The 22611-nt window shown below is 50.8% G+C and overlaps 1 protein-coding gene across 2 annotated transcripts; it reads left to right on the top strand.

Annotated features, from left to right (window-relative positions):
* Positions 1 to 1832: 1832 nt before the first annotated feature.
* Positions 1833 to 20803, top strand: SYNGR1 (synaptogyrin 1). 2 transcript variants are annotated; one of them, XM_036401454.2, is made up of 4 exons: positions 1833 to 2048; positions 12658 to 12895; positions 13748 to 13893; positions 15219 to 16434. In XM_036401454.2, the coding sequence occupies exons 1-4, from the start codon at positions 1950 to 1952 to the stop codon at positions 15315 to 15317; spliced, it is 582 nt and encodes a 193-aa protein (XP_036257347.1). In that variant the 5' UTR covers positions 1833 to 1949; the 3' UTR covers positions 15318 to 16434. The 2 variants fall into 2 exon arrangements, with proteins under 2 accessions (XP_036257347.1, XP_036257346.1); XM_036401453.2 differs by lacking the exon at positions 15219 to 16434 and adding an exon at positions 16441 to 20803 and having other exon boundaries at positions 1843 to 2048.
* Positions 20804 to 22611: the final 1808 nt, after the last annotated feature.

Genomic DNA, 22611 nt, shown 5'->3' with positions numbered 1-22611 from the left:
GAGCTGGGTGGTTTGGAGCCTCCCACACATGGGGCACCCTCAGGACCTCCTGGGGCTGACAAATAAGGATGTGTTTGACACAACACAGCGGGGAGATTCCTGCACCCAGAATGAACTGGAGAGCTAAGGATGCAGCTGTGCTGGCACTGCAGCTCATCTTCCTAAAACAGAGATGGCCCATCTCCGGAAAGATCCAAAGTCAGGTGGGACAGAGCTCTGAGCAGACTGATCTAGTTGAAGATGTCCCTGCTCATTGCAGGGAGTTTAGGACTAGATAACCTTTAAGGCCCCTTCCAGCCCAAACCATTCTAGAATTCTGTAGCTGGATGTGATGGAGGAATGTCCATCTTCTACCACCAACCCGCCCCTCAAAAGGAGCCCCACAAAAGGTGAGGAATGGCTGCTCACTCTTTGGAACTCCCAATGGGAGTCCATGGCTTGGCTATAAATGCTCCTCCATCTCCCTTGTACATGCGTCTTTTACTCTTGTACATTTTTGGCTTCCACTGCTGAGCTTAGGGAACCATGTCACAACCCAAGGGCTTGCTTTCCATTTCAGATTATTAGGGACTCTGCAGCAGCCAGCAGACCACTGGTGTGCAGCTACTCTGCCCAACAGGCACAGGTCAAGGAGCTGGAATTGCCCCTAAAGCTGGAGGGCTTCTCCCCACACATCCCTTTCGGGTTGTGCCAGTGGCCGCGGTGGTAATGTGAGAAATGGAGAAGTCCAAGTTACTGTCAAGGCTGCAGCCTCTGGAGTGCAAGGTGTGTATCTTCCAGTCTCTGCCTCCTAGAGTCAGTGAGTCTCCCCAAAATCTGGACACCCCATGTTCACAGAGGGCCTTTTCCCACCCTCTCCTAGGACGCAGTGCGGGTGGGGTGGTGGATGCTGGAAATGAGAGCCCCAGGCTTTGCTGCAGAGTGATCCTGAGGCTCACCGAGCATCTTTGTCCAGGGCAGGCACCTGGTGAGGGATAATGGGTTGTGCCCAAGGGCCCAGCCTTATCCCTCTGTGGGGCAGCATCCCAGAATGACAGGACTAACTGCTAAAAAGTCCCTTTTAAAAGTCCCTAAAGAGGTCCCTTTTCTCCAGGGACCTCTGGAGATCACCTCGTCCTGAGGCAGGGACACCTAGGGCAGGTGACATGGGAAGGCACGAGGTGTCTCCGGAGAGGGAGGCTCCATGCACTCCCTGGGCAGCCTGTTCCAGTTGCCTCTGCCACCTCGAACGTAAAGAAGTTCTTCCTCCTGTTGAAGTGAAATTTGTCGTGTTTTAGCTTATTGCTCTGCTGGGCACCACTGAAAAGTGTCTGGCACATCCACCCACCTTTGAGATATTTATATGCATTAATGAGATCCCTCTTAGTGTTCTGTTCTCCAGAATAAAAAGGCCCAGCTCCTGCAGTCTCTCCTCCTAAGAGACGCTCCAGACCCCAAATCATCTTTGCGGCCTCTGCGGGACCCCCTCCGGCGGCTCCTTGTCCCCTACTTGGGAGTCCAGAGCTGGGCACAGCTCCCTGGGGCCGAGCAGAGGCTGTGGGCGGGCGGGGGGCTGGCCCTGCTGGGCCCCACGGCAGAACCCAGGGGTGGCATCGCCCCCATCCCTGCCTCGGGGTCTGGGTGTCCTGCCCTGGTACCGGAGGTGTTCCCCGCCCCGCAGTGCCCGCACCCCGGGCACTCGGCACCCTGCGGTCCCAGGACCCCGCGTTTGTTCCCGCAATGTGCCGCGGGCGGCCGCGGCGGCGGCGGGGCGGGGGAAGGGGAGGCTGCGCGCTCCCGGCGCGGCGCGTCCCCGTGGGCGGGCGCGCGCGGCTCGTCGCCGCCGGGCTGCCAGGCACGGCTCGGCTCGGCGCGGCTCGGCGCGGCTCGGCGCAGCCCGGCTCGGCTCGGCGCAGCCCGGCACCGCCCGCCGAGCCCCCCGCCTGCCTCCCGCCCACCCCCGCGCCGCCATGGACGGGGGCGCCTTCGGAGCGGGGAAAGCCGGCGGCGCCTTCGACCCGCAGGCCTTCATCCGGCAGCCGCAGACCATCCTGCGGTTCGTCTCCTGGGTAAGGCCCCGCCGCCCCCACGGGCAGCACCGGCACCGGCACCGGGGCGGGGGGCGGCCCGCCGGGCTGCGGGGGTCACGGGGCTCCCTCACGGGCGGGCGGCCGCCACCGACCCTGACCTTCCCGCACACCTGCATACACACTCACACACTCACATACTCACACACATAAAATCATTACGCTGTATATTATATAGCATTATATGTTATCGTATGTTATCATCATATGCTGTTATGTATTACATATTTATTGTTATATGCTTTATATATGCATGTGTATGCGCATGTATCCACATATATATATAATATGCATGTGTCCATCAATATGTCTCCACACAGACTAGGTCTGTACACAGAGATATGTACATATATGCTTCCATAGCATTTATGGCTATGCCTCTGTTATAGATATGTTTGTAGGGATCTGTCTCTGGTTTTATATATATATATCTGTATGTATAAATGTCCAGGCATATCCACACGTATGCATGCACACAGATGTACAGCTGTATGCACATGTATCTGTGTGTGTGAGTACAGGCCCATATAGGGTGAGAGCAGGCGGGTTTGGGGTTTCTCCCGTGGGGAGGGACAGGGTGAGTCAGGTTGGACCATGACCCTGTCTCTGTCTCTGGTGCTTTCCAGGGTGGGCTGTCTTCTCACTCTTGCATGCCTATCTGTTTATGGTAGACGCAGGGAGACGGCAGGATGTGGGGTGACAAGGGGAGCCTGGGAGGGGGATGCTGCAGTCCTGGAATTGCTTCCCTGTGGGTCAGAGGGTGCTGGGCTCAGGCCGTGCTGGGGGAGTTGAAGGGGCTGTGGGGGCTGGATGTTGCTCTGCCTTTTACCCCTATCCTCTCAGCCCCCCAACCTGCTTCCCTTAGCGTTTTCCTCTTGGTAGTTCGCGGGGAAGGGGGCAGGGGGAAAGAGGAGCCTAACGGGGGTGTCACGGGAAGGTTTCTCCCTCTTCCCGTGACGCTGATCCATGGCTGCCCATGGGGCTGGCGCGTTTGTTCAAGAAGGTCATTGGGATTAAGGGAGCAGAGCTGCAGCAGCGAGCTGGCGGGGGAGAGATTGAGGTCTGAGCCGGGAGAGGAGAAGGGAGGGCAGGCAGAGCGTCGGGGAGACACATGCGCACGGGAGCTGGGAGGCAAAGCGGCAGGCTGGCTTTGGGAAAATAAAATAAAATAAAAGCAGTGCCAGGTGCAATCAAGGAGGGAAAGGGAAGGTAGCCTGGCTTGCTGGTGGTGGTGGAGAGGCAGCCCTTGCCTTCCCAACCCGGTGCGTGTGTGATATCTCCTCCGGGCGACTTGGAGGGTGGCTGGAGAGTGCCAGGACAGCTGAGGACTTGATTAATGCGGGCATTCTGTCTGTCTGTCCATCTGCCTGAGCTTGTTTACAGTACAGCACATCACACTGGCAGGGGAGAGCTGCTGCTGGGCGCCAGGCGAGGGGGTACACGTGCCCCCCGCCCCTGGGAGGCTGGACTGGAGCCAGCCTGTGTGCCCAGGGATGATGGACGTGATGTGACCTACAAAGGCTCTCCCGTTGCTAATCTCTGTGGCAGAATTTTATGTTTTCTCTATCTGCCTCTCAGTCTGGTGGGTTTTTTTCATCCAAGCACTGCAGGATTTTGGCTTCCCAGAGGCGCCAGGTGAGGGAGAGAGAACAAGAAATACATTTGTTTTTTAATTAGGCACCTAATCTGCTTCAGAGTATCTCAGACACTGTTGTCTTGATTGCTGAGCTCATTTCTGTGCCCTGCAAGGTCTCCCCTGGCAAGAGGCACTTTCTACAGAGCAGCATCTCCTTGGGACCTCATGCTATTTCTCCTTGCCCATCTGACCTTGACAGAGGACAGGATGGGATTTACCCCAGGCACTTCACTTGGCCCTGGAAATTGAGGTTCTTTTGCAGAAGCTGGAGGTCCAGGTCAGCAGTTCAGCAAGGGAGGATGGCATGGCCATCATGGTGCAAGGCTATGCCTTCCTTCTCCTGCTTTTCCACTGGCTTGGTCTTGTGTGTTGTCCTGAGCATCTCTCCTTTAACAAAGCAGGGAAACCAAAAGCTCACACCAAATATTTAGCTGTAGTTTTGGTCTTTTCTTTAAACTTGACACCAAGAGAGTTCCCTGTGGGCAGTGAAACCCTCTCTCAGGCTGTCGCAAGCATCAGACCCTTTATGGCCCCTTCCATAAATTGCATGAGCTTTTCTGAAAAAAGACTAGTTTGTGGTTTTCTTCCCTTCTCACTTCCTCTGAGAGAGGCTTCCATGGCTCCAGTGGTCAGAGGTTTTCCATTGTAAATCTGTTTGGTATCTGTTTACTTTTGTGATCTTTTGCCCTTCAGTTTAAATGGTGCTTTTCCGTCCCTGGTGTTTTCCCCTGGGTATTTATAAACTGATTGCATCCATACTTAGACTTTGCAGTGCCAGGCTCTATGAACCAAACTCTTCTGGTGGCCAAGGGCTCTCCCTCCTCGTGGTCTCCCTGAGAATCCTTCCTCTCACATGCTTTTGCATGCACTGAAAGTATTTTGCCTGCCATCTCCGAGATCTCATTTGCCTTTATCCTGCTCACGGCATGAATGGTGCATTGTCCCTCCAGGGCAAGCTGGAGGCTCCTTTTGCCCTGTTTCATGTGATGAGCTTTCACTGAGCAGAAATTCTCATGATTGCTTCCTTAGGCAGTGACCTTGTGCTTGGGTCAGGCTGCCTTTTAGGACACTTCATGATGGCACAGAGGTGCACATGACTTTTTACTAAGAGGCACCAAAACTGGCTCCTGCCCATGGAGTTTGCAGCCCAATTGAGGCAGCAGCAAATCTCCAGGGAGAACTGCAGGATCAGGAACAGATGGGATGACCAAAGATTATTTCTGTTGCTCCTTGCTGAAGAGGAGATAGGATAAATTTGACAAGGGGAATGCTAAACTGTGGAAAGAGTTTAGCAATTCTGGAACATCTGTCCACCACGACAGTGTTGTGAGACAGCTCAGGTTTCATGGGTGCTTTGGAGGTCAGCAGGCACAGCAGAGTGAGTGTCTCCTTCCAGAAAGGTTGCCTGGTGTGTGTGCTGGTGATAGTGGTGGCTCTGTGGGGTTCCTGTGTCAGGTTTGGATGTTTAGGTGACCCAGAAGCTGCAGCTATTGGTGCTACAGCTGGAGCTAGTGGCATTGGGTGACCCACACCGAGCTGGGGCTGCAGAGCTCCAGGATTCTTCTTGAAATAAAGCAGGCAAGTGTGAGCACATCCCTACATATTCCCACTGTGTCCTGACCCACAGGGCAGTGCAGCAGTGCTCTCCACAGCTGGTGCAGGGGAGCTGGTGGCTCCTCTGCAACCCACAGGCGTTGGATATAGCGCTGGCGCCATAAATAAGTAAAATGCTAATTGAAACAGGTTGTTCCAGGTGCTCCTGTCTGCTTGGAAACCTGCTTGCTGGAGAAACTGAAGTGCTGCTTGATGTAAAAGCCTAACAAGGCAAAAGTAACTCAGTTTGTGGAAGCAGGCCCAGCTTGTTTTGACGTGGGCTTGAGTAAGAGTATTTCTAACCAGAGCTGCACGGACAAAGCAGCCCATTAAAACTTGTCACATAGGTTGAGGTGCCAAGTCTCCCTCTGACACCAAGGACACTGCCTCTCTGAAGGGAGGTTCAGTGAGGAGAGGCACTCAGTCTCCTTTTCCATCACTTGCTGCTGGTGCTACCATGTCCTTTGGCTGATAGGAGCATCCAGAACATTTGAACTGGTACAGGAAGGGCTGTCCCCTGTGTCTACAGGCACAGCACATCCCAAGCAGCTCCAGCTGAGCAGACAAGGCAGGTGAAGGACAGGAACCACATTCCTGGCTTCTCCCTGAGAGGCTGGCACCTGAAAGCTGGAGGATGGGAGCTAGTCACAGCATGGCAGAGAGCCCCATCTCCTGCCTTGCCAGCAGGTCCCTGGCTTGCCACACTCATGCTTGGCTTACAACACCACTAGTCTCTTCCCAAGGACACATAGTATGGCCTTGCAATGGCAGTTAAACTGAGCCTTAGAGCCTGGAGGCCTTGTTAGTCTAAAACCAGCTGCAACTGGGCTCCCACCTTCCTTCTGTCCCCAGCTAATTTAGCTGAGACCTTGCCCATGTTCCTGACCCATGGCTCATGCTTTCTGCCTCTGCTCCTCCACTCCATTTTGCTGCAGCCCATTTGCTCACTGGCTGCATGCTTGTGAGATAAATTGGTGCAGATGAAAGGAACATGGAGGTTCATAGCATGTGCTCTCAGTCAAGCCCTAGGGACAGTTCTTCATGGGATGCCCTTGCCTAGGTCAGCTTCAAAAGGAATTTTGGGGTTTTGCTGTCATTAAGATTGGGTGAAAGGCTATGTCACAAGATGAACAACAGATATGCACAGTTGCTCAGTGATTCAGGTTTGATATAGCAGGTTGTGTTGTTTCCAGCACAGCATTTCCAGGAAGGATCTTGGAGCAGAAACAAATCTCTCATTAATGATATTTCCAGATAAAAATCTGAGAAGTAGCAATAGGGACCAAAGACAGTCAGAAACATGAGCAAAAAATAACCATATGTTGTCTGATGTTTGAAAACATGAGAGGCATACAGGGGAGAAGCAGAGGAGCTGCGTGGTGATGGGACATGGCTAATGCAAATATTTGTGTGAAACAAGGCAGCAGAGAGGACCTGTGTGGCTGCAAGAGGAGCAGGCACTGCAGGTGGCACGGCATGCCGTTCTCTGCCTAGAGAGAGAACACAGCCAAGCCAAGGAGGGGGAGATGTGCTAGAAAGAAAACTGAGCTTTTCATCAGGGAAAAAAAAGCAACTTTTAGGCAGCCACTTTGCTGACCAGTGGCACAGCAATGTAGGGACCATCTAGAAAGTACAGAAGAACTTGGATACCACCATGGATATGAAATTGTGGAGGGCTGTCACCAGCAGTGGTGGGACAGAAGATGCTGTTTAACCATGGGAAGTGCATGAGACATGAGCACAGATCTGGTGGGAGGCAGAAGGGTTAATGGCCAGGCAGTCAGCTGCCAAACCATGTGTAAAAAAAAGGCTGGCTGGCCAGGAAAGTGTGTCCCAGATCCCATGGCAGGAATTAGGGATGCGGAGCCTTTCTGCCTTTAGTCACCTGCTCCGGCTCAGCCCTGGCTGGGGAGCTGGTGCCACATGGCTGATGGCCAGGGAGGGTGTGCTGGGAGGGAAGTACTGGCACACCCGTGCTTTTCCCCTCTGCCATGTTCAGGGAAATGGAGTCCAGGGAGACTGGCCTCCTCCAGCAGCTGCACAAGGCTCAGACTGTCGAGACTGTGGGCAGGAGTTGTTTGCTGCCTGCGTGGTGCTGGCTGGGGGGAATAAATAGAGGCCGCCTGTTTCCAAGCTGCCAGTCCCGTGCATCTCAAAAGCTGCATGTGTTTTCTTCAAAATGAACTAAATACCAGTAAATTTAATGACAATAATAATAATAATTATTATATTCCATGTCTGTGCAGGGCACTCCAAAGCTTTCCAGAGACTCCATTTGCAAGTGGCTGAATGAAAATGAAAGCCAGATCATCTCTGCCAGTTTATCATTTGCACCGTCTCCTGCTCTTGCTTTCTTTTTAAACAGAAAAATTTCATTCCTGGTCATTACCAGATCAAACTCAGAAGAGGTTATGGCTTCGTTCTGCCGGAGGGGGATTTGATTTAAAGCCCCACGAGGAATATTATGTCATTAAACTATTTCCTCTCTATAACAGAATAAAAAAGGGGGTATGTGAGAGGGAGAGGCAGCACGCAGTGCGACAGAGGCTCTGACTGGAGGGCATTGCAGCCAGCCCAAGCAGGCAGCTCGGCAGAAACCCTCTTCAGCCTCATCCCAACCACAGCCACCATGGGGATCTTGGGGATGAAATCAGGAAGGCAGCCTGACAAAGTGCTGGGATGAGGTACAGGAAAATCCTAATGCACTGCCAGAGGCTGGCCGTGCTTTGCATCCATCACATGATGCTCAGGAGCGTCTGATGCACGGCTGGGGATGGGCAGCATGGTGGAAAGCACCTCACATGATGCTCAGGAGGTTTTGCCTGGCTTTCTGCAGGGTTGAGCCTGCAGTGGGGAGGGACTGGAGAGCCTCTCTTCTCATGTCTCACCTCTGCCTTTGGCAAAACCAGATCACCTAGTTTGCCAAAGGGGAAAAAAAAAGGCGTTTTATGACAAGAGGCAGAATTTTGCCTGGTTTGCACTTTTCTCACTGTAATGAGCCTTTACATGCTTGTAATGGCCAGCATGAGCCCCTTGAGAAACAAGGAAAGGAAAACTCTCAGCTTCTCTGTCTCCTCCCTGCAGTGCTAAGCATTAACTTCATTTTGCTGCGTCTCTTGGCACAGTGCTCTGCCTGTGTCAGCTTTGCAATGCACCTGGCTCTGGCTGCACTTGGTGTCCTCAAAACTCTTGGATGGAAACAGGAATCGAGGAAAATGATTGCAACAACCTATATGGACATGGTGTGTAAGGAGCAGTGAAGTGGAGCAAAGCCCAGTCCCAGTAGCAGGGCTGAGTTGGTCAGATCTTTTCCACGTGCTCTTTTCTGTCCCTTTTTTGAGTGTAGCCAAATATATTACTGCTTATTAAATGAGTACCTCCAGACAGGCCACACATCTGCCCAATTGATGTTGTTCTTGGAGGCTTAAAGAAACCCTCTCAACCTAAAAATCTAGTTAGTTCAAGTCTGTTAACTGACTTAAGTAGCCTTGCTGAAGAAATGAGGCCGCTTAAGAGCACAAAGCTGGAGATGGTTGGCTGGTTTTCATTACCAAGCATAGGAAAGTGGCCAGTGATCTCCCTCTGCAGAGTGGAAGTATGGGCTGCATTTGGGAGCCTCGGGAGACCTCCTGTTGGCTTGAGCACAAGCCACTTGTCTGCATCTCACTTCTCAGTCAGGAGAAGACTTCTGCCATCTTCTCCTTGCCTCCTCTTTGCAGTTGGATGTGTATTTTGGGCCACTTTATCAATGGCTGTAGGCAAGGCTTTGTGCAGCAAGTGTCAAATGGGGGGAGAAGACACAAGCAGCAGTAACACAGAGCAGTAAGAGGCTTGTGCCAGTGCTGTTGGTCACTGGTGTTTCCTTACAAGTCCTGCAGATGTGCCAGGAACAGGAACGTAAACACTTCATCCTTGAAACTTGGTGCTTTGTTTATAATCTAAGCAGTCATTCATTCTGCATCTGCTGCTTGGATCATCTTTCAGGGCATGGATTGTGAAATCAAGGAAATAAAATATATTTGCTCTTTCTAAGATGACTTGCCACATCAGTGAGCTTCCACCCAGCTGCTCCCTTACCAACAAGGAATAGCTGCCATGGATGAAGTGTGCAACTGTTTCTCCTAAAGGCTGCAAGATCTAAGCTCATAACTATGATTTTTTTTAGAAAATTGTTTGTCACAACAGTTTCCAGGGATGGACATCATGGCAATGAAAGAGGTGATGTTGCCTGGCAGCAGCAGCAGCAGCAGCAGCAGTTGGTTCTTTTGCTGTCCAGGTCTGCCTGGAATCTCTGGTTTGAGCCTGCCCATTCTTGCCCAGTCAGTGTAACCCAGCCCAGCTCAAGGCTTCTGTGCACAGTGGGCATTTTGCTGTGCCACCAGGGTGGTGACAGGCTGGCAAAGGGAGCACACCCTCTCTTTGCCCTCTCTGCAGTGCCAGGGAGTGGAGCATGGATCAGAGCTGATGCCAATGGTGTGGAAAACACAGAGAGAAGGAGACATCTTGTAAGCTAGTGTGCTTTGGTCCATAGAAAGCTTTCCTAAGGACAAAGAGTACTTTGGGATGGCTGTTTCAGGACAGAGAGGATAAGCATCCACAGTGTCTTATTCTGCTCACAAGTGAGAACATGCTTAGTGCAATCTCCCTAGAAAACTCCTAAGATCATCTGAACCCAGATGCTTGCCTGTAAATATCCCTTGGGCACCTCCAGGCTAGGAAACAGGTTTCTCTTCATAGGAGAGAAGTCTGGCATCTTGGCTGACTGCAGGTGGAGAAAGGAAGTTAGAAATGCCACCTCTGCTTGAAAATTAGGGAGAGGGAGATGTTCCTCTAGTCTTGTGACTCTAAGCTGTGCCTTTATGATGTGCCAGCATAAAAAGGTATGAAAGAGCAAATGCAAAAAGAAATTCGTCTGTCCAGCCCAGCAGCAAACCCAAAGGTAGGAGCAGAGAGGAGATGTGTATCAGGATGTATCTCCACAGATGTGTCTCTGGGGAGAGACCATTGCAAAAGTTCATTCATCCCAAATGATTAAGCAGAGACTCGCAATAAATCTCATTGCAAGGGTTTGTCTGACTCAGGGAGTCAACATTTTACTAGTTTTGAGTCCTAAACCAAAACTGAACAGCAGACTATGCTACTTTAGAGGCTGTTCCTCATCTTCCAAAGAGAAGATAGGCCTTCTGTGTGATGCTGCAGAAAACAGGGCACCCACTTTGTAAGCTCAATATATGGAGATTGGTACTTCAGGTGTCAGCATCAGTGCTGGTCACAGCCTCACATTGGGATGTCACTTCAGGAGTCTGTCAGCTCTCCCTTGGGTCAGAAGAGCAGGGTGTTATATTCAATGACCCTAGCAGACCTGCCAGCCCAGCCTGTTGTGAAGGTGTGTGAGACATCCTACTGAAAGAGCCTAGCTGTAATTTTCTGCAATTTTGCTGCTTTCCAAACCATTCAGGCTGAAATTTTGAGGACTAAATCTTTGCTTCTAACAGAATAGATTCTTATTTAATTTTCACAGGCAATTTCTGCAAAATGTGATCAATCTTGATTTGCAAGAAGAAGGAGGAGGAGGAGGAGGAGGAGGACAAATCAGTTATTTTACTTCTAAACTTAAAAAGCTCTTATGATTTTCAGAGAACCCATATAGCTCCTACGCTTAGGAACACCAGCTTCCAGCTTTTTTTAGTTTGCTCTAGTGTGATACACCCAGTTTCAACAACCCAAGTGTGACCCAATTACAAGACTTGAGGTGAAAAACTAATATTGGTTGTCAGTGGATATTTGTTGGAGTTTTGCAGGTGAAACGTGGTTGATGTTGAGTGTCTGCCCAAGGGCTGTAGAGGGACTCTGAGTAAGGCTTTTCCTCTGGATCTTGATGGCACAGGCCAAGCAGCAGAGGTCTGTGCTTTGGATCTCAGGTATCCGACCTCACTGATAATAGGTGGTGTATTGGGTTGGCATTAATCAGCCATTTTCCCTGCAGTCACAAAGCTGCTTCTCTGCTTTCTGGGTTGTCTTCTGGTGCTGGGTTGGGTTAAGTGGAACTGGGATCCTGACCAGGCAAACACTCAGACCAAGCTCCACTTCTTACAGGAGACTTGACCTCCTCATCTTCTTGTGTGCTGCTTTTCCTTGGGGATGGGAGGGTGGTTTCAAAGGTGCCAAGTCTTGTTGTGCAGACATCTCCCAGGCTGGCAGAGTACCCTGGTGATGCCCTAGTGCACTTCATATGTAATTTCATCCCATGCTTGAGGTCCCATTCCCATTTCCCTGAGGCTCTTCTTGCAGGCAGCATCCAGTCAGCTGTTCCTAGTGAGGGTCTCCAGATGACTTGCCAGGAAAAATCTGTACATGCTGCCTTAATATTCCCCTCTTTCTTCTGTGGGGAAGGGGAAGCTGTTTATTTGAGATGCAAGGTGCAGGACTGGGGCTGCTGTAAATAGCTCTGTGCTTTGGTGAACCTGCTGTGTCAAAGAGGGACAGCCTTGTGGCAGGCGGTGAAGGCTAAGCCCATGAGCAAAGATTAGACCAGCAACTGCGGATTAGGGCATTTCTACCTGGACTCATCCTTAATTCTGCCTGATTTAAAATAACATGCAGTGGCAGTGGTGGTGACAGGTAGGGAGGACTCAAAGTGGCCCCTTACAAGTGGACCTGGAGTGGGGATGTTTGGCCCCTGAAATCTATGGGGAGGGTTGGAGGGTGTTGGCATATGGGTGAGTGGACAGGATAGGTGGTGTCATGGAGTGGGCTGATGGAAAACTGGTGGAGAGAGGTGTGTAGTGTGGGGAAATGGGGAGAACAGAAGCCCAGCAGAATGGAGCTGCAGAGCAAGCAGGGCTGTGGATTGTGGGAGGGTGGATGGGGTAAAGAGCGTAGTAGCTTGATAGATAAAATCAGTGAACAGATGCCTGGTAGAAACAATTAATCTCTTGAAGAGAAAGGAGTGAGTGGGAGAGTAAGTGCAAACTAAGAGGATTTCCACTACTAGAAGCCATTGTATGCAGGCACCCACACCAAAACCATATCCCAATTTACATTCCATGTCACCTCCCTGTGTGTCTGTGGGAAGCCACCCTTATTCCAGATTGCAACTGCTTTGCATCACTTTAGGTCAGATGGATAAAAAGGTTCAATCTAAAAATGTCCTATTATAAGTTAATCCTCAGAAATAAAATGAGACCATGTTCCCAGTAAATTCCCTGTGGCTACAACCCAAGCAAGTCAGCCGGGCAGGAGCTCAGCAGAGCAGAAAGGTGCTGGTGAAGGGTGTCTGTCCCCTGCAGAGCTCTGCTCCTTTCTGCTGGTGCAGAGAGATGGGGCTTGCCCTGATGTGTCTCTGGCCTCCCTCCCCTCCAGGTGTTCTCCATCGTGGTGTTCGGCTCCATTGTCAATGAAGGGTACGTGAACCGTGTGGATGAGGTGGAAGAGCACTGCATCTTCAACCGCAATCACAATGCCTGCAACTATGGCATTACCGTGGGTGTCCTCGCCTTCCTCAGCTGCCTTCTTTACCTGGCCCTGGATGCCTACTTCCCGCAGATCAGCAGCGTCAAGGACCGCAAGAAGGCAGTGCTCTCGGACATCGGCGTCTCAGGTGAGCTTCCCAGCCCTTTGGCCCTGCTGGCTTATTCCAGCCCTCAGGCAAACTACTCAGTGTCAGGCTCCCCATGGAGTATGTCAGAGGGACCAGGAATGGAGTGAGGGCAGGAGCAGGTGACGCACCTGGATTTGCTAAGGACTTTGGGCTTGCACGTTCTTTCACAGTTAGCCCCTTGCCTAGCAATCCTATGTACAGCTGACAAGAGAAGGGGAGGGATTGTGCCCTGCTTTTCTGTTGCTTTGGACTGCCCATTTCCCTCACTGCCAGGTGTCTGCCTGTGCTTGGCAGAGGGTGAGTACCTTCTACCTTCACCCTTTTCTGGGGGCACAGGTGTTAGTGATCTTTCAGCACCTTTCCTTGATGTGAGTTCCTGAGCTGTTCTGTCCTGAGCACAAGCTGGTCTCCGTGTAACTGCAGACCAGCTGCTTCCCACTCTTTTGCAGCTCCCGTGAAGGAATTGCTCTTTGCTTGTCCTTGCAGGACAGGATTGTGAAGCAGTGGCTGTTTCATAGAGCCCAGGTGATTGCTCTAGTACTGGAAGCCCTTCAGGCTCCCTCCCAAGGCCAAATGCAAGTCCTATGATCAATCCAAACACAAGCAAATGCACTCTCCTGAGGTGCTCTCTGCAGACACCTCTTGGTCACCTTGACAGTTTGCTGTCAGGGAGCCTGCCAGCTCACTTGGGCTCAGACTGGCTGAGCAGTCAGTTTGGCCCAGTCTGCAACACAGTGGTGGGTCTCAGAGTTGAAATTTCCAGAGAAATGTAATATGTATATGTTATGCTCACACATATCTTCTTGTTGTCTTTGTCCTTCCCTTTGGCACACCGGTGGTGGTCCATCCCAGCCTTTTGGGCATTCCTCTGGTTCGTTGGCTTCTGCTTTCTGACCAACCAGTGGCAAGCTTCGAAACCAGAGGACAACCCCCTGAATGAGGGAGGGGATGCAGCCCGAGCAGCCATCACGTTCTCGTTCTTCTCTATCTTTACCTGGGTGAGTAGAGTAGCCATGACATGGGATCAAATGTCCTCTGTGCTGTATTATCTTGTGAGGAAGGAAAGGAGACTGGCTAAGAGTGGGGCCCCTGGGATCTCAGTTCACATGGCTTCTGAAAAGGAAATGCAGGAGAGGAAGCGGTTGAGAAGTAAACTTGGGACTCAAAAACTTGCATGGAAAAAAGTTTTAGAGCACTAATAAGTACAGTGAGCAAGAGAGTTTCATATCCCTGTAAGGAGCATTCTCAACAGACCTTTAATAAGACCTTGGACAAGCCAGCTCCCCAGCCACCATTGTCATAGAATCATACAATAATTTGGGTTGGAAGGAACTTTTAAAAGGCCATCTAGTCCAACCCTCCTGCAAAGAGCAGGAACATGTTCAACGAGATCAGATGGCTCAGAGCCCAGTTCAATCTGACTTTGAATGTTTGCAGGGATGGGGCATCCACTACCTCTCTGGACAACCTGTTACTGTTTTCTCTGTGTGTCAGAGGACTTCAGCATCATTTTAACCTTACAGACACTAAACAGAGAAGGGAGCTGCAGGCCAGGGGTTGCACCCATCTCCCTCCCACCTTTGCTCCCATCATGCAAGATGTCATCATTGTTCTTCTGGATTCTGCACCCACCACTGGAGTGCCACCTCACTGGGTTGCCTTTGAGGAAGGTGATAGTCCTGTCTTAAGACTGCCCTTTCCTCAGAAGTTCTTTATTGCCAGTTTCCTGGAAAAACTGTTGGGTGAAAGATAAATATCTCTGATGACTTCCTCCTGCCTCTCACTGCACCAAGCACAAGTGATTTTTTTCTGAAGTGACAGGATAGTGCCAAGCAGGAAAGCATTTTACCCTTGTCTCCATTCATAAGCCCTTGTGGCTTTATCTTCTCCTCTTCCTACAGGCCCTGATGTTGGGCAGGGGCCAGATAGGAAAGGTGCCATAAAACCAAGGAGCTGTCAAAGAGGAAGGGGGGCTGCAAAGGGTTGTGCTGTCAGCACCCTCACCACGGTGACACCGGGCAGGATTGAGGGACAGCAGTGTGTGTTCCCTTCATGAGCTGTGTCCTGCACTCAAGGGCTGCCAAAAGCTCCTTGCGAGCTCCAGCAAAAAGTGAGACAAGCAGCAGGGTTTTTGCAAGGGGTCCCTCAGGACACTTTTGGAGGTGCCATCACCTGCAGTGATCCTCTCCCATGCACAGGCTTGCAAGTGGCCAAAACAGCATCCTCTTCCCTTAATTCCTCAGGTGTTTTTTATTTCAGTCAAACACTCTGGTTTGGTCTACCTTACTGATTCTCCTTCCCACAACCCTCTCTCTCCTCACAGGGCTGCCTCGCATTTCTGGCTTTCCGGAGACTTGGAGACATTAATTTTCAGGAGGAATACAATACCCTGTTCCCTAACTCCCCATCCTTGCTGCCTTAGTGCCCCTTGCTGATGGGAGAATTTGGGGGAAGGGGTGGAGGGATGCAGCTGGAGGAGTCACTGAGCAGAGCTGGTTCCAGTGCCCGTGACTATGAATGTGTGCTCACTGCAGGGCATGGGATGGGAAGATATGGGCCATTGAATTGGAGTGGAGTTGTCCATTAAACAGGGGATCTCCTCTGGAGAGTTGGAACTGGCAATTTCTTCTCCTCTTCTGCTCCCTTCTCTCCTTCACCCATACCTTAACTAATGCTGTGTAACACCACTGTGCCTTTTTTTGATGACTGCTCAGACCTAATACTTCGGCCAGGAGATGCCCTCTGCCCCTACTATTTTATCTCTTCCATTTCTTCCCAGACCTCATTCCCCAAAAACCTCTCCCCTGTCACTTGCTAGACTCCTCACCTCTCTCAGGGATGCTCTGGGACAATGAGCCATGCCTGCTGAACCCCGTGCCCAGGCTCCTGCAGTCCTCCAAAAGGTGCTTGAGGCAGGAGACAGCAGTTTGCTTGCTAACTGTCCCCTGGTCTGGGAAGCAGCTGCCTTGCTTCCTGCTGCTCCTTCCCAAGGTCTGTGCTACACCTTGCAGATGTTGACTGGTGAAGGTGTTTCAGGGGGTGACCTCTACCTCAGTACATTGTGTCAAATCCTGCTCTCCTTACTGGCCTTTACAAGTCAAATGGCCTCATGGACACAGCCCAGCAGCCAAGCCCTCTGGTGTTGCCAAGGCAGATTGCCTTCCCACAGCCAGGAGGGGCTGACTGGGATAACTAGTGCCAACTGAGCCTCTGCCACCTGTGCAATGTTGGTGAAACCCCGCTGGCGGACAGGAGGTGCCCTGAACATCCCAGAGAAAGCAGGGAGCCTTGGCAGGCTGTACACAGCCAGCTGGTCTTGCAGCCATCCCTGCTCTCTCTCCTTGTGGGCTCATGCTTTCTGTGGGAGAGCGTGGACTTCCACGCTTGTGGGGCGTTTCACCGGCGATCTGCCAGGCGGGCCTCGCACACTAATCCGTAACCACTACTAACCCACTTTTGTTTGTTTCTCTTTTTCGGTACGTTCCTCCTCTTTTTCCTCTTCCCTCTCTGCTTCCCATGTCTTCCCTCCACCTCCTCCCTTAAAGGTGGGCCAGGCGTTCCTGGCGTATCAGCGTTTCCAGTTGGGTGCCGATTCGGCCCTCTTCTCCCAGGACTACATGGACCCAAGCCAGGACTCCGGCATGCCTTATGCTCCCTACACGAACGAGGAGGATGCTCCAGATGCGGTGGGGACGTACCAGCAGCCCCCTCCAGCAGATGCTTTCGACACCGAGACACAGGGGTACCAAACGCAGAACTACTGAGCCACCGATGCCCCTTGCCCTTCCCCTTTCCCTTCTGCCCCCGTTCCCACTGCCGGCAGAAAGCCGAGGCACAAACAAGACACGTGCATAGTGGTACAAGAGGTGGCTCTCAGCTATGCTCCAGCCTTCTGGGTCATCTGTTTTTATTTATTGTTTTTAAAAAAGGCAAAAAAAAAAAAGGAAAAAAAGGTTTCCCCATCACCTATTCCTTCTCCTCTCCCACCAAGCTACCTGCCAGAACCAAATTCTTCCAAAATCTGCACTTCGATAGGAAAGTCCCTCCTTTCTTCCTCTCCCTCTGCCTTGTTACAGAGGGCAGAGTCTGTCTTGTGGACAGGAGAGGAGCTATGGTACTGGCAGGGCAGGGGAAAGGGTGTTGGAGGCAGAACAGAAGAAATGAGAGGGACCGGGGACCTTCCTAGAAGAGAGCGTATTGCTAAAGGCTGGAGTAGATGTGGGAGCATCCACATTGGTTTGTAGCACCTGGTGGTTCAGGGAGGAGAATGGTGTTGGAGTCAGCATTCAAGAGTGTGAGGAGGGGCCTGGAGGACAGAAGGAACAGCATTCTCCATGTAAAGACAAGGGACCTTTTCCCTGCAACATGCTAGTGAGGGAGAGGGCCTTTATTTTTAGAGGGTTTGGGAGAAGTGGTATTGGAGAGGAGGAGAGTACAAGAAGAAAAAATGGGAAGGGAAAAAGGAAGATTTGCAGGTACAATCAGAAATCGCAGGCACGTCTGTAGGGTACAGCAAGAGACTGAGCAGAGCAGAGGGGTGGTGCCCTGAGATTCAGTCCTTCCTCAGCCCCCTTGGATTGAGGTGGGATGATTCCCCTCGGCTGTACATCCTGCTAGTCACTGCTCTTCCCAGTCCAGTGTTTGATGAAGCAGGAGGGGAGCCATGCCCAGCCTCTGGGCCCAGACACAGTGCCTGTGGGAGGAAGGACGGAGGAGGTGGGCTTTCTTGAAGAGAGCCTTCAATCCCAGCTGGGCTGGTTCGAGGGGGAGAGGGGAGCTTTGTCATTTCACCCAGACCAGGAGGAAAAGAAAGACACTTTTGCTCCTCAGGTCCTGTTGAACCTTCCTCTGTTTCTCTGTTCCTTTACAATAGTGCAAAGCCTCTTGCTGACACCATCTTTGTAGCACACAGGAATGGAGGAGGACCCCACTTAGGAAGAAATACTGCTGCTGGGATAGCCAGCATGTGTCTGGCTCTTGCACAGAGTGCAGCCAAGCAGGAGGGGTCCTGCCCTGTACGGCTGCGCTTTGCCTCCCACTCAGATAGGGAAGAGGTCTTGGTGTGCAGAGAATTGGTTGGGGCCAGACCGAGCTGTCTGAAAACTGGTCTTTCTGTACTTGCCATAGACCATACCTCAGTGCTCTTCTGCAGCGTCTCAGATCCTGGCTGACTTTAAAGCCTCGCCTAGGTGGCAGCAGTGACTGTTAGATAGAGCTCTTATGGGTGTCATTCCACACTCCTCATGACTTTGCTCCAAGTAAAGACACAACTGTGGAAGCCCACTCTTTGTTCCAAGTTAAAAGTTAGGTCTGTGCATGAAGACAGATTCCAGGTTTCCTCTAAATGGAAATAATTCAGCAATAGCTACCTAGACAATTCTCCTGGGCACAGACATCTCTCAGAGCACAAGAAGCAGGCTTGCAGAAGTGAGGAGCTCCATCCCCCAGATAGCCACCCTGCTTGATGCAACACTGGTCCCAGTAGCAGAGATCAGCAGCAGATCCAAAATCTGTCAGTGCCTGCACTGCACATCCAGCCTATTCCTCATAGCCCCCTTAGGAGTGGGGAGAATGGGACACAGGTCTGGGCTGTGGTTGTGTGAATATCTCATCTGGAGGACACCAAGGTTACCAGTCCTTCCCTCCTCCCAGTGCCCCACAAAGATAAGGAAGGGGTAGAAACTGTAGAGCAGCAGGGGGAAGTGGAGCAGTGTTCTCCCCTGTATATACAGGCACCATTTCTTCCTGTTCTTCCAGCACATTTGTGCTGCTGCTGGTGGCTGTCCCCATGGCTTGTCCTCCCCAGGCTTGGCCCATCTCACTGGTTGTTACCCACTGGTGAGGACAGGAGAGGGGATCAGGTAGCCCTAAGGACACAGCAGGAATGACTGGGCACAGGCACACATCCCTTGCTCTGTGCCTATGAGTGAATGCAATACTGTAAATAAGAGGGGTGCCTTTTGGAAGGAAGCCCCTTGAGCTTCATTTTCTGTGGGTTCAGCCTAATATTTAGGCTTGGGACGGGTTTACTTTATTGAGAGAGGTTTGTTGTGACTGGATGTGGGGGGAGCACCCTCCTGTTTGTCTCCCACCAGGGAAGAAGAATGAATGATGAGGTGGAGCAGGAGAGAAGTGAGTTGTACTCACCTAGATTCATCTGTGTCATCCTTCATGCTTTCCTTTGGGGTGTGGGGAGGGAACCGAGAGGAGGTGGAGGCTATAAGGAACCATCCCTCAGCACAAAAATATGTTGTACCTTTTGGGAGGTCCCTCCTCTGTGAGTGACTGGGCACATAAGGAGAGGTACAGGCAGTATGTAGGGGATCTACCTGGGGCTCTGTTTTGGGGTGTGGTGCAGGAGCATCTTGCATGCCCCTTCTCCCATCAGAGTTACGTAGGTGGCTAAACACCATTTGGGGCTGACTAATGAGCAAGCTTTTCTTTATCCTCTTGGGCTTGCTTCCCTCATGTAACCAGCTGATGGCTCAGGTGGGCTCGAGGCAGGAATGAGCCTCCCGCTCAGAACCAGCACTTCAGTGGGATTTGAGCCAAGTGACTTCATCTTGGGTGACTTCCCATCTCTCAGTTGTTCTCCTTGCTTTGCGTCATAAGAAAAGAATTGATGTGACACTACAGCAGTAGATACTCAGACAGCTTCTTGCTTTTACTCATGGGAGAAGACATACTCTGCTTGGGTTCGTGTGCTTTCAGCCTTTGCTGTGGAGGGTTGGTGGTGGCAGACCTGGGAGTGGTCTGCCACTCTGGGGACTCTACTTGTTTGCATGTAGCCCTTTAAAATGCAGAATGCAGTTTCTAGTGGCATTTGGCTGGTTCTGTAGCTGATGAGACATAGAGACCTACCAAAAGGGCTGGTTATCTTATCTTAGGTGCTTCTGATAAGGTGCTGCCTATTTCTGGTGATCATAGGCGAGACCTGAGCAGCTGACTGGAACATGTCCCTTTTACATTCTAAGTGTGGGTGAGATCAGCCCTGCTCTAGAGATTAGGAGATCAGAGGGAAGGCTGTATAAGCAAAATGATAAGGCAGCTTTCTTCCCCCTCTGCCATTTGTTCCGATAACAGGGATTACACATCCCTTGTTGGAAGCAATGGCCCCGTAATGTCTTCTTATTTTATGAAGCCCCCAAGTAAGGGACTGTTTTGTGGAAGCAGAGGCTGTGAAGGGCAAAGAGATGATGAAATGTTGCCCCAGTTCTGTCTGTGCATTCAGCCTCCTGATGGGTCCCCATCCCTGGATCCCCCATGTCCCCACCACCCCGTTCATCACCTCATCACATGCCCTTCCTCTCTGCGTTATTCCTGGCAGTTCCCACAGGGGAGGAGGTGTCTTTGTCCCTGTACCCTTGCAAGCACTTGGGAGGACCCAGGAAGGCAGCATTGCAGGGTGATTCCCACAGGAGTCTCAGCTCCCATCCCCAGAGCAGGTACAAGGTAAGGAACCCAGTGAGGCCACCTCATGCAGCAAGTTCAAACCATCCATCCAGACAACTCCCTGCTGCCTGTGTGGCATTTGTAACATCACCTGGGCTGCCCTGCCCCTTCCCCTGCCACATTACTGCCTGTGTATAGTATATATATTATATATATATATTTAAAGAGATGTATAATATAAAGCTATACATATATACGTATACCCGATGACTCATGGATGGCCTGCCGCATACAGGATCCTCTGAGTGGTCTTGTCTAAGCCCGAGTGTCCCTTCAGCCCCCTCCTCCTCCTCCTCCTCCTCCTCCCCCTGCCCCCTGTCCCTTCCGAAATTCAACTACAGCAAACCCCGCCACCTCGGCACCTGTGTTTACAATGTCCTATATATTTGTGGTTAACAAAGTGAAGGTGGTAACTACTGGTGTCTCAATAAAGTTATGACGTTCAAAATAACCATACTATATGGAAAAAAGAAATGGTCTGGATTTTCTTCTTTGGGGAGGGACGGCTTTTTTAGCTTGGTTGGCTGCAAGAGCATTGGCTCCTGTGCTCCTGCATGGCCAAGCTGGCAAGTTTAGTGACAATCAGTGGCTTGGATGAGGAAAGAAACCTAAAGAGCTGCCCTTATTAAGATGTTTCGGTGGAAACTAATGGTTGTATGTTTTACTTGGCCTAAGTTTCAAATCACACACACCATCAAGTGTCTCTCACCTAATCAGTAGGAAAACTTGAGGAATCTGACATGCCATGTTAGAAGTGGACTCTCACTGTGAAAAGGATATGGCAATAGGAGGTGTGGACGGGGGACTTACAGGAATATAGGATACAAATCCATATGGAAAGAAACACCTGTATTTCCACACCCAGGGAAGCAGAAGTGTTTAGTCCTTTGATGTGTCTTTATCTTTAGTCATCTATGTATGACCATTGCTCAGGTGTCTGGTGTACTGCAGGTGTTCAAAACATAATCAAATCCTGGGAAATGAGCTCTCAGGACCATTGTCCAGAGTGAGTGTCAGTGATTGGCAGCCCATCACTAAAAAGATCTTGTTCCAACAGGCTTTGCAATAAAAATGAAATTCAAAATCCCATCCTGTGCTGATGCTTAGCTAAAGCTTCCCTCTCATCCCCTTTTAATGAGTCTGTCACCTGAGTACCTGAGTATCACATCTCCCAACCTTTGTAGGTTTGAGGACAGTAAACAGAGGCACATGATGGTGAACAGGCTCCAGCCAGTCCCCCAAACTGTCTCCCCTCTTCGAAGCACTACTGAGCACACGCTGCAGCTGCACATCAGATTATGTGCAAAAGTGTTGGTGGACCGACCCATCTGTTTCATGATTAATCTTTGTTTGGACAAAGACCCTTCCTACGGTCACAGCTTTTGGGGTGGATGTTTTGCGGAGATACCAAGCCCACAGAAAGGCAAATATCTGTGTTGGCAGCAGGCGGTGTTAAGAACTGGTGAGACAAGATGTTGCCAAAAGCAAGCATTTCAGATGAGTAGGACTCCAACATTACTAGTTTGTTTGTGTTTTCTAATCGTTTGAAATCTCTTTAGTTTTGCTCTCTGGTATTTCACATGCTTATGAGTCATGTTTTGAAGCTTCTCCCTGCAGCCATGACATCTAGAAACAATTCTGTTATAAAGTTGTTTTCTTTTTTTTTTTTTTTAAGTTCATATAATCCCAGGACTCAGGGAGATAAAACGCTGGTTAGTGTATCAAGGAGATCAATAAAATTATATGAAACAACCCATTTCCCTCCCTCATAAATCCATCTGCCCTAAACCAGTACAAACTCTGTTTTGCAGAGGTGTTTGACTCTCTCTTGGGGGGATCAGCACACTCTCATCATTCCCCCTTCTCTGGCAGTAGCTCTCCACATTGGCTCTCCAACTCTCATAGAGGGTGCTGGGGGAAGGAATCTGTTGTTTCCAACTTTCCTTCCTTAACACTTGTTCTTTTTATTGCCCCATCTTATTTCTCTGCCCTTCCAGCATGCCTGGAAACAGTGGCCTGAGAAGAAATGAGGAGCATTGTGGGAAGCATCAGGCTGAAGCTGGTGAAGGCAGATGAGGTGACCTCGGGGTGGAGCTGTGAGGCCTCACAACGCCACCCCCCACCATCCCTTTCTGTCTGAGCAGAAGCGAGCACAGCGAGTACGGCAAGCTGGCTCTGTCAGAGAGACCCTTCCTTCTTTCCATGTCACCTCCGGCAAGCTTTGCCAAAAATCATGGCTTTCCTTTCCAGCCCCAGCCTCTGTT

The sequence above is a fragment of the Molothrus ater genome, chromosome 5 (genome assembly GCF_012460135.2).
Source record: "Molothrus ater isolate BHLD 08-10-18 breed brown headed cowbird chromosome 5, BPBGC_Mater_1.1, whole genome shotgun sequence".
NCBI lineage: Eukaryota > Metazoa > Chordata > Aves > Passeriformes > Icteridae > Molothrus > Molothrus ater.
Note: the sequence above shows the minus strand (reverse complement) of the source record. Positions and strands in the feature narration are given on the sequence as shown.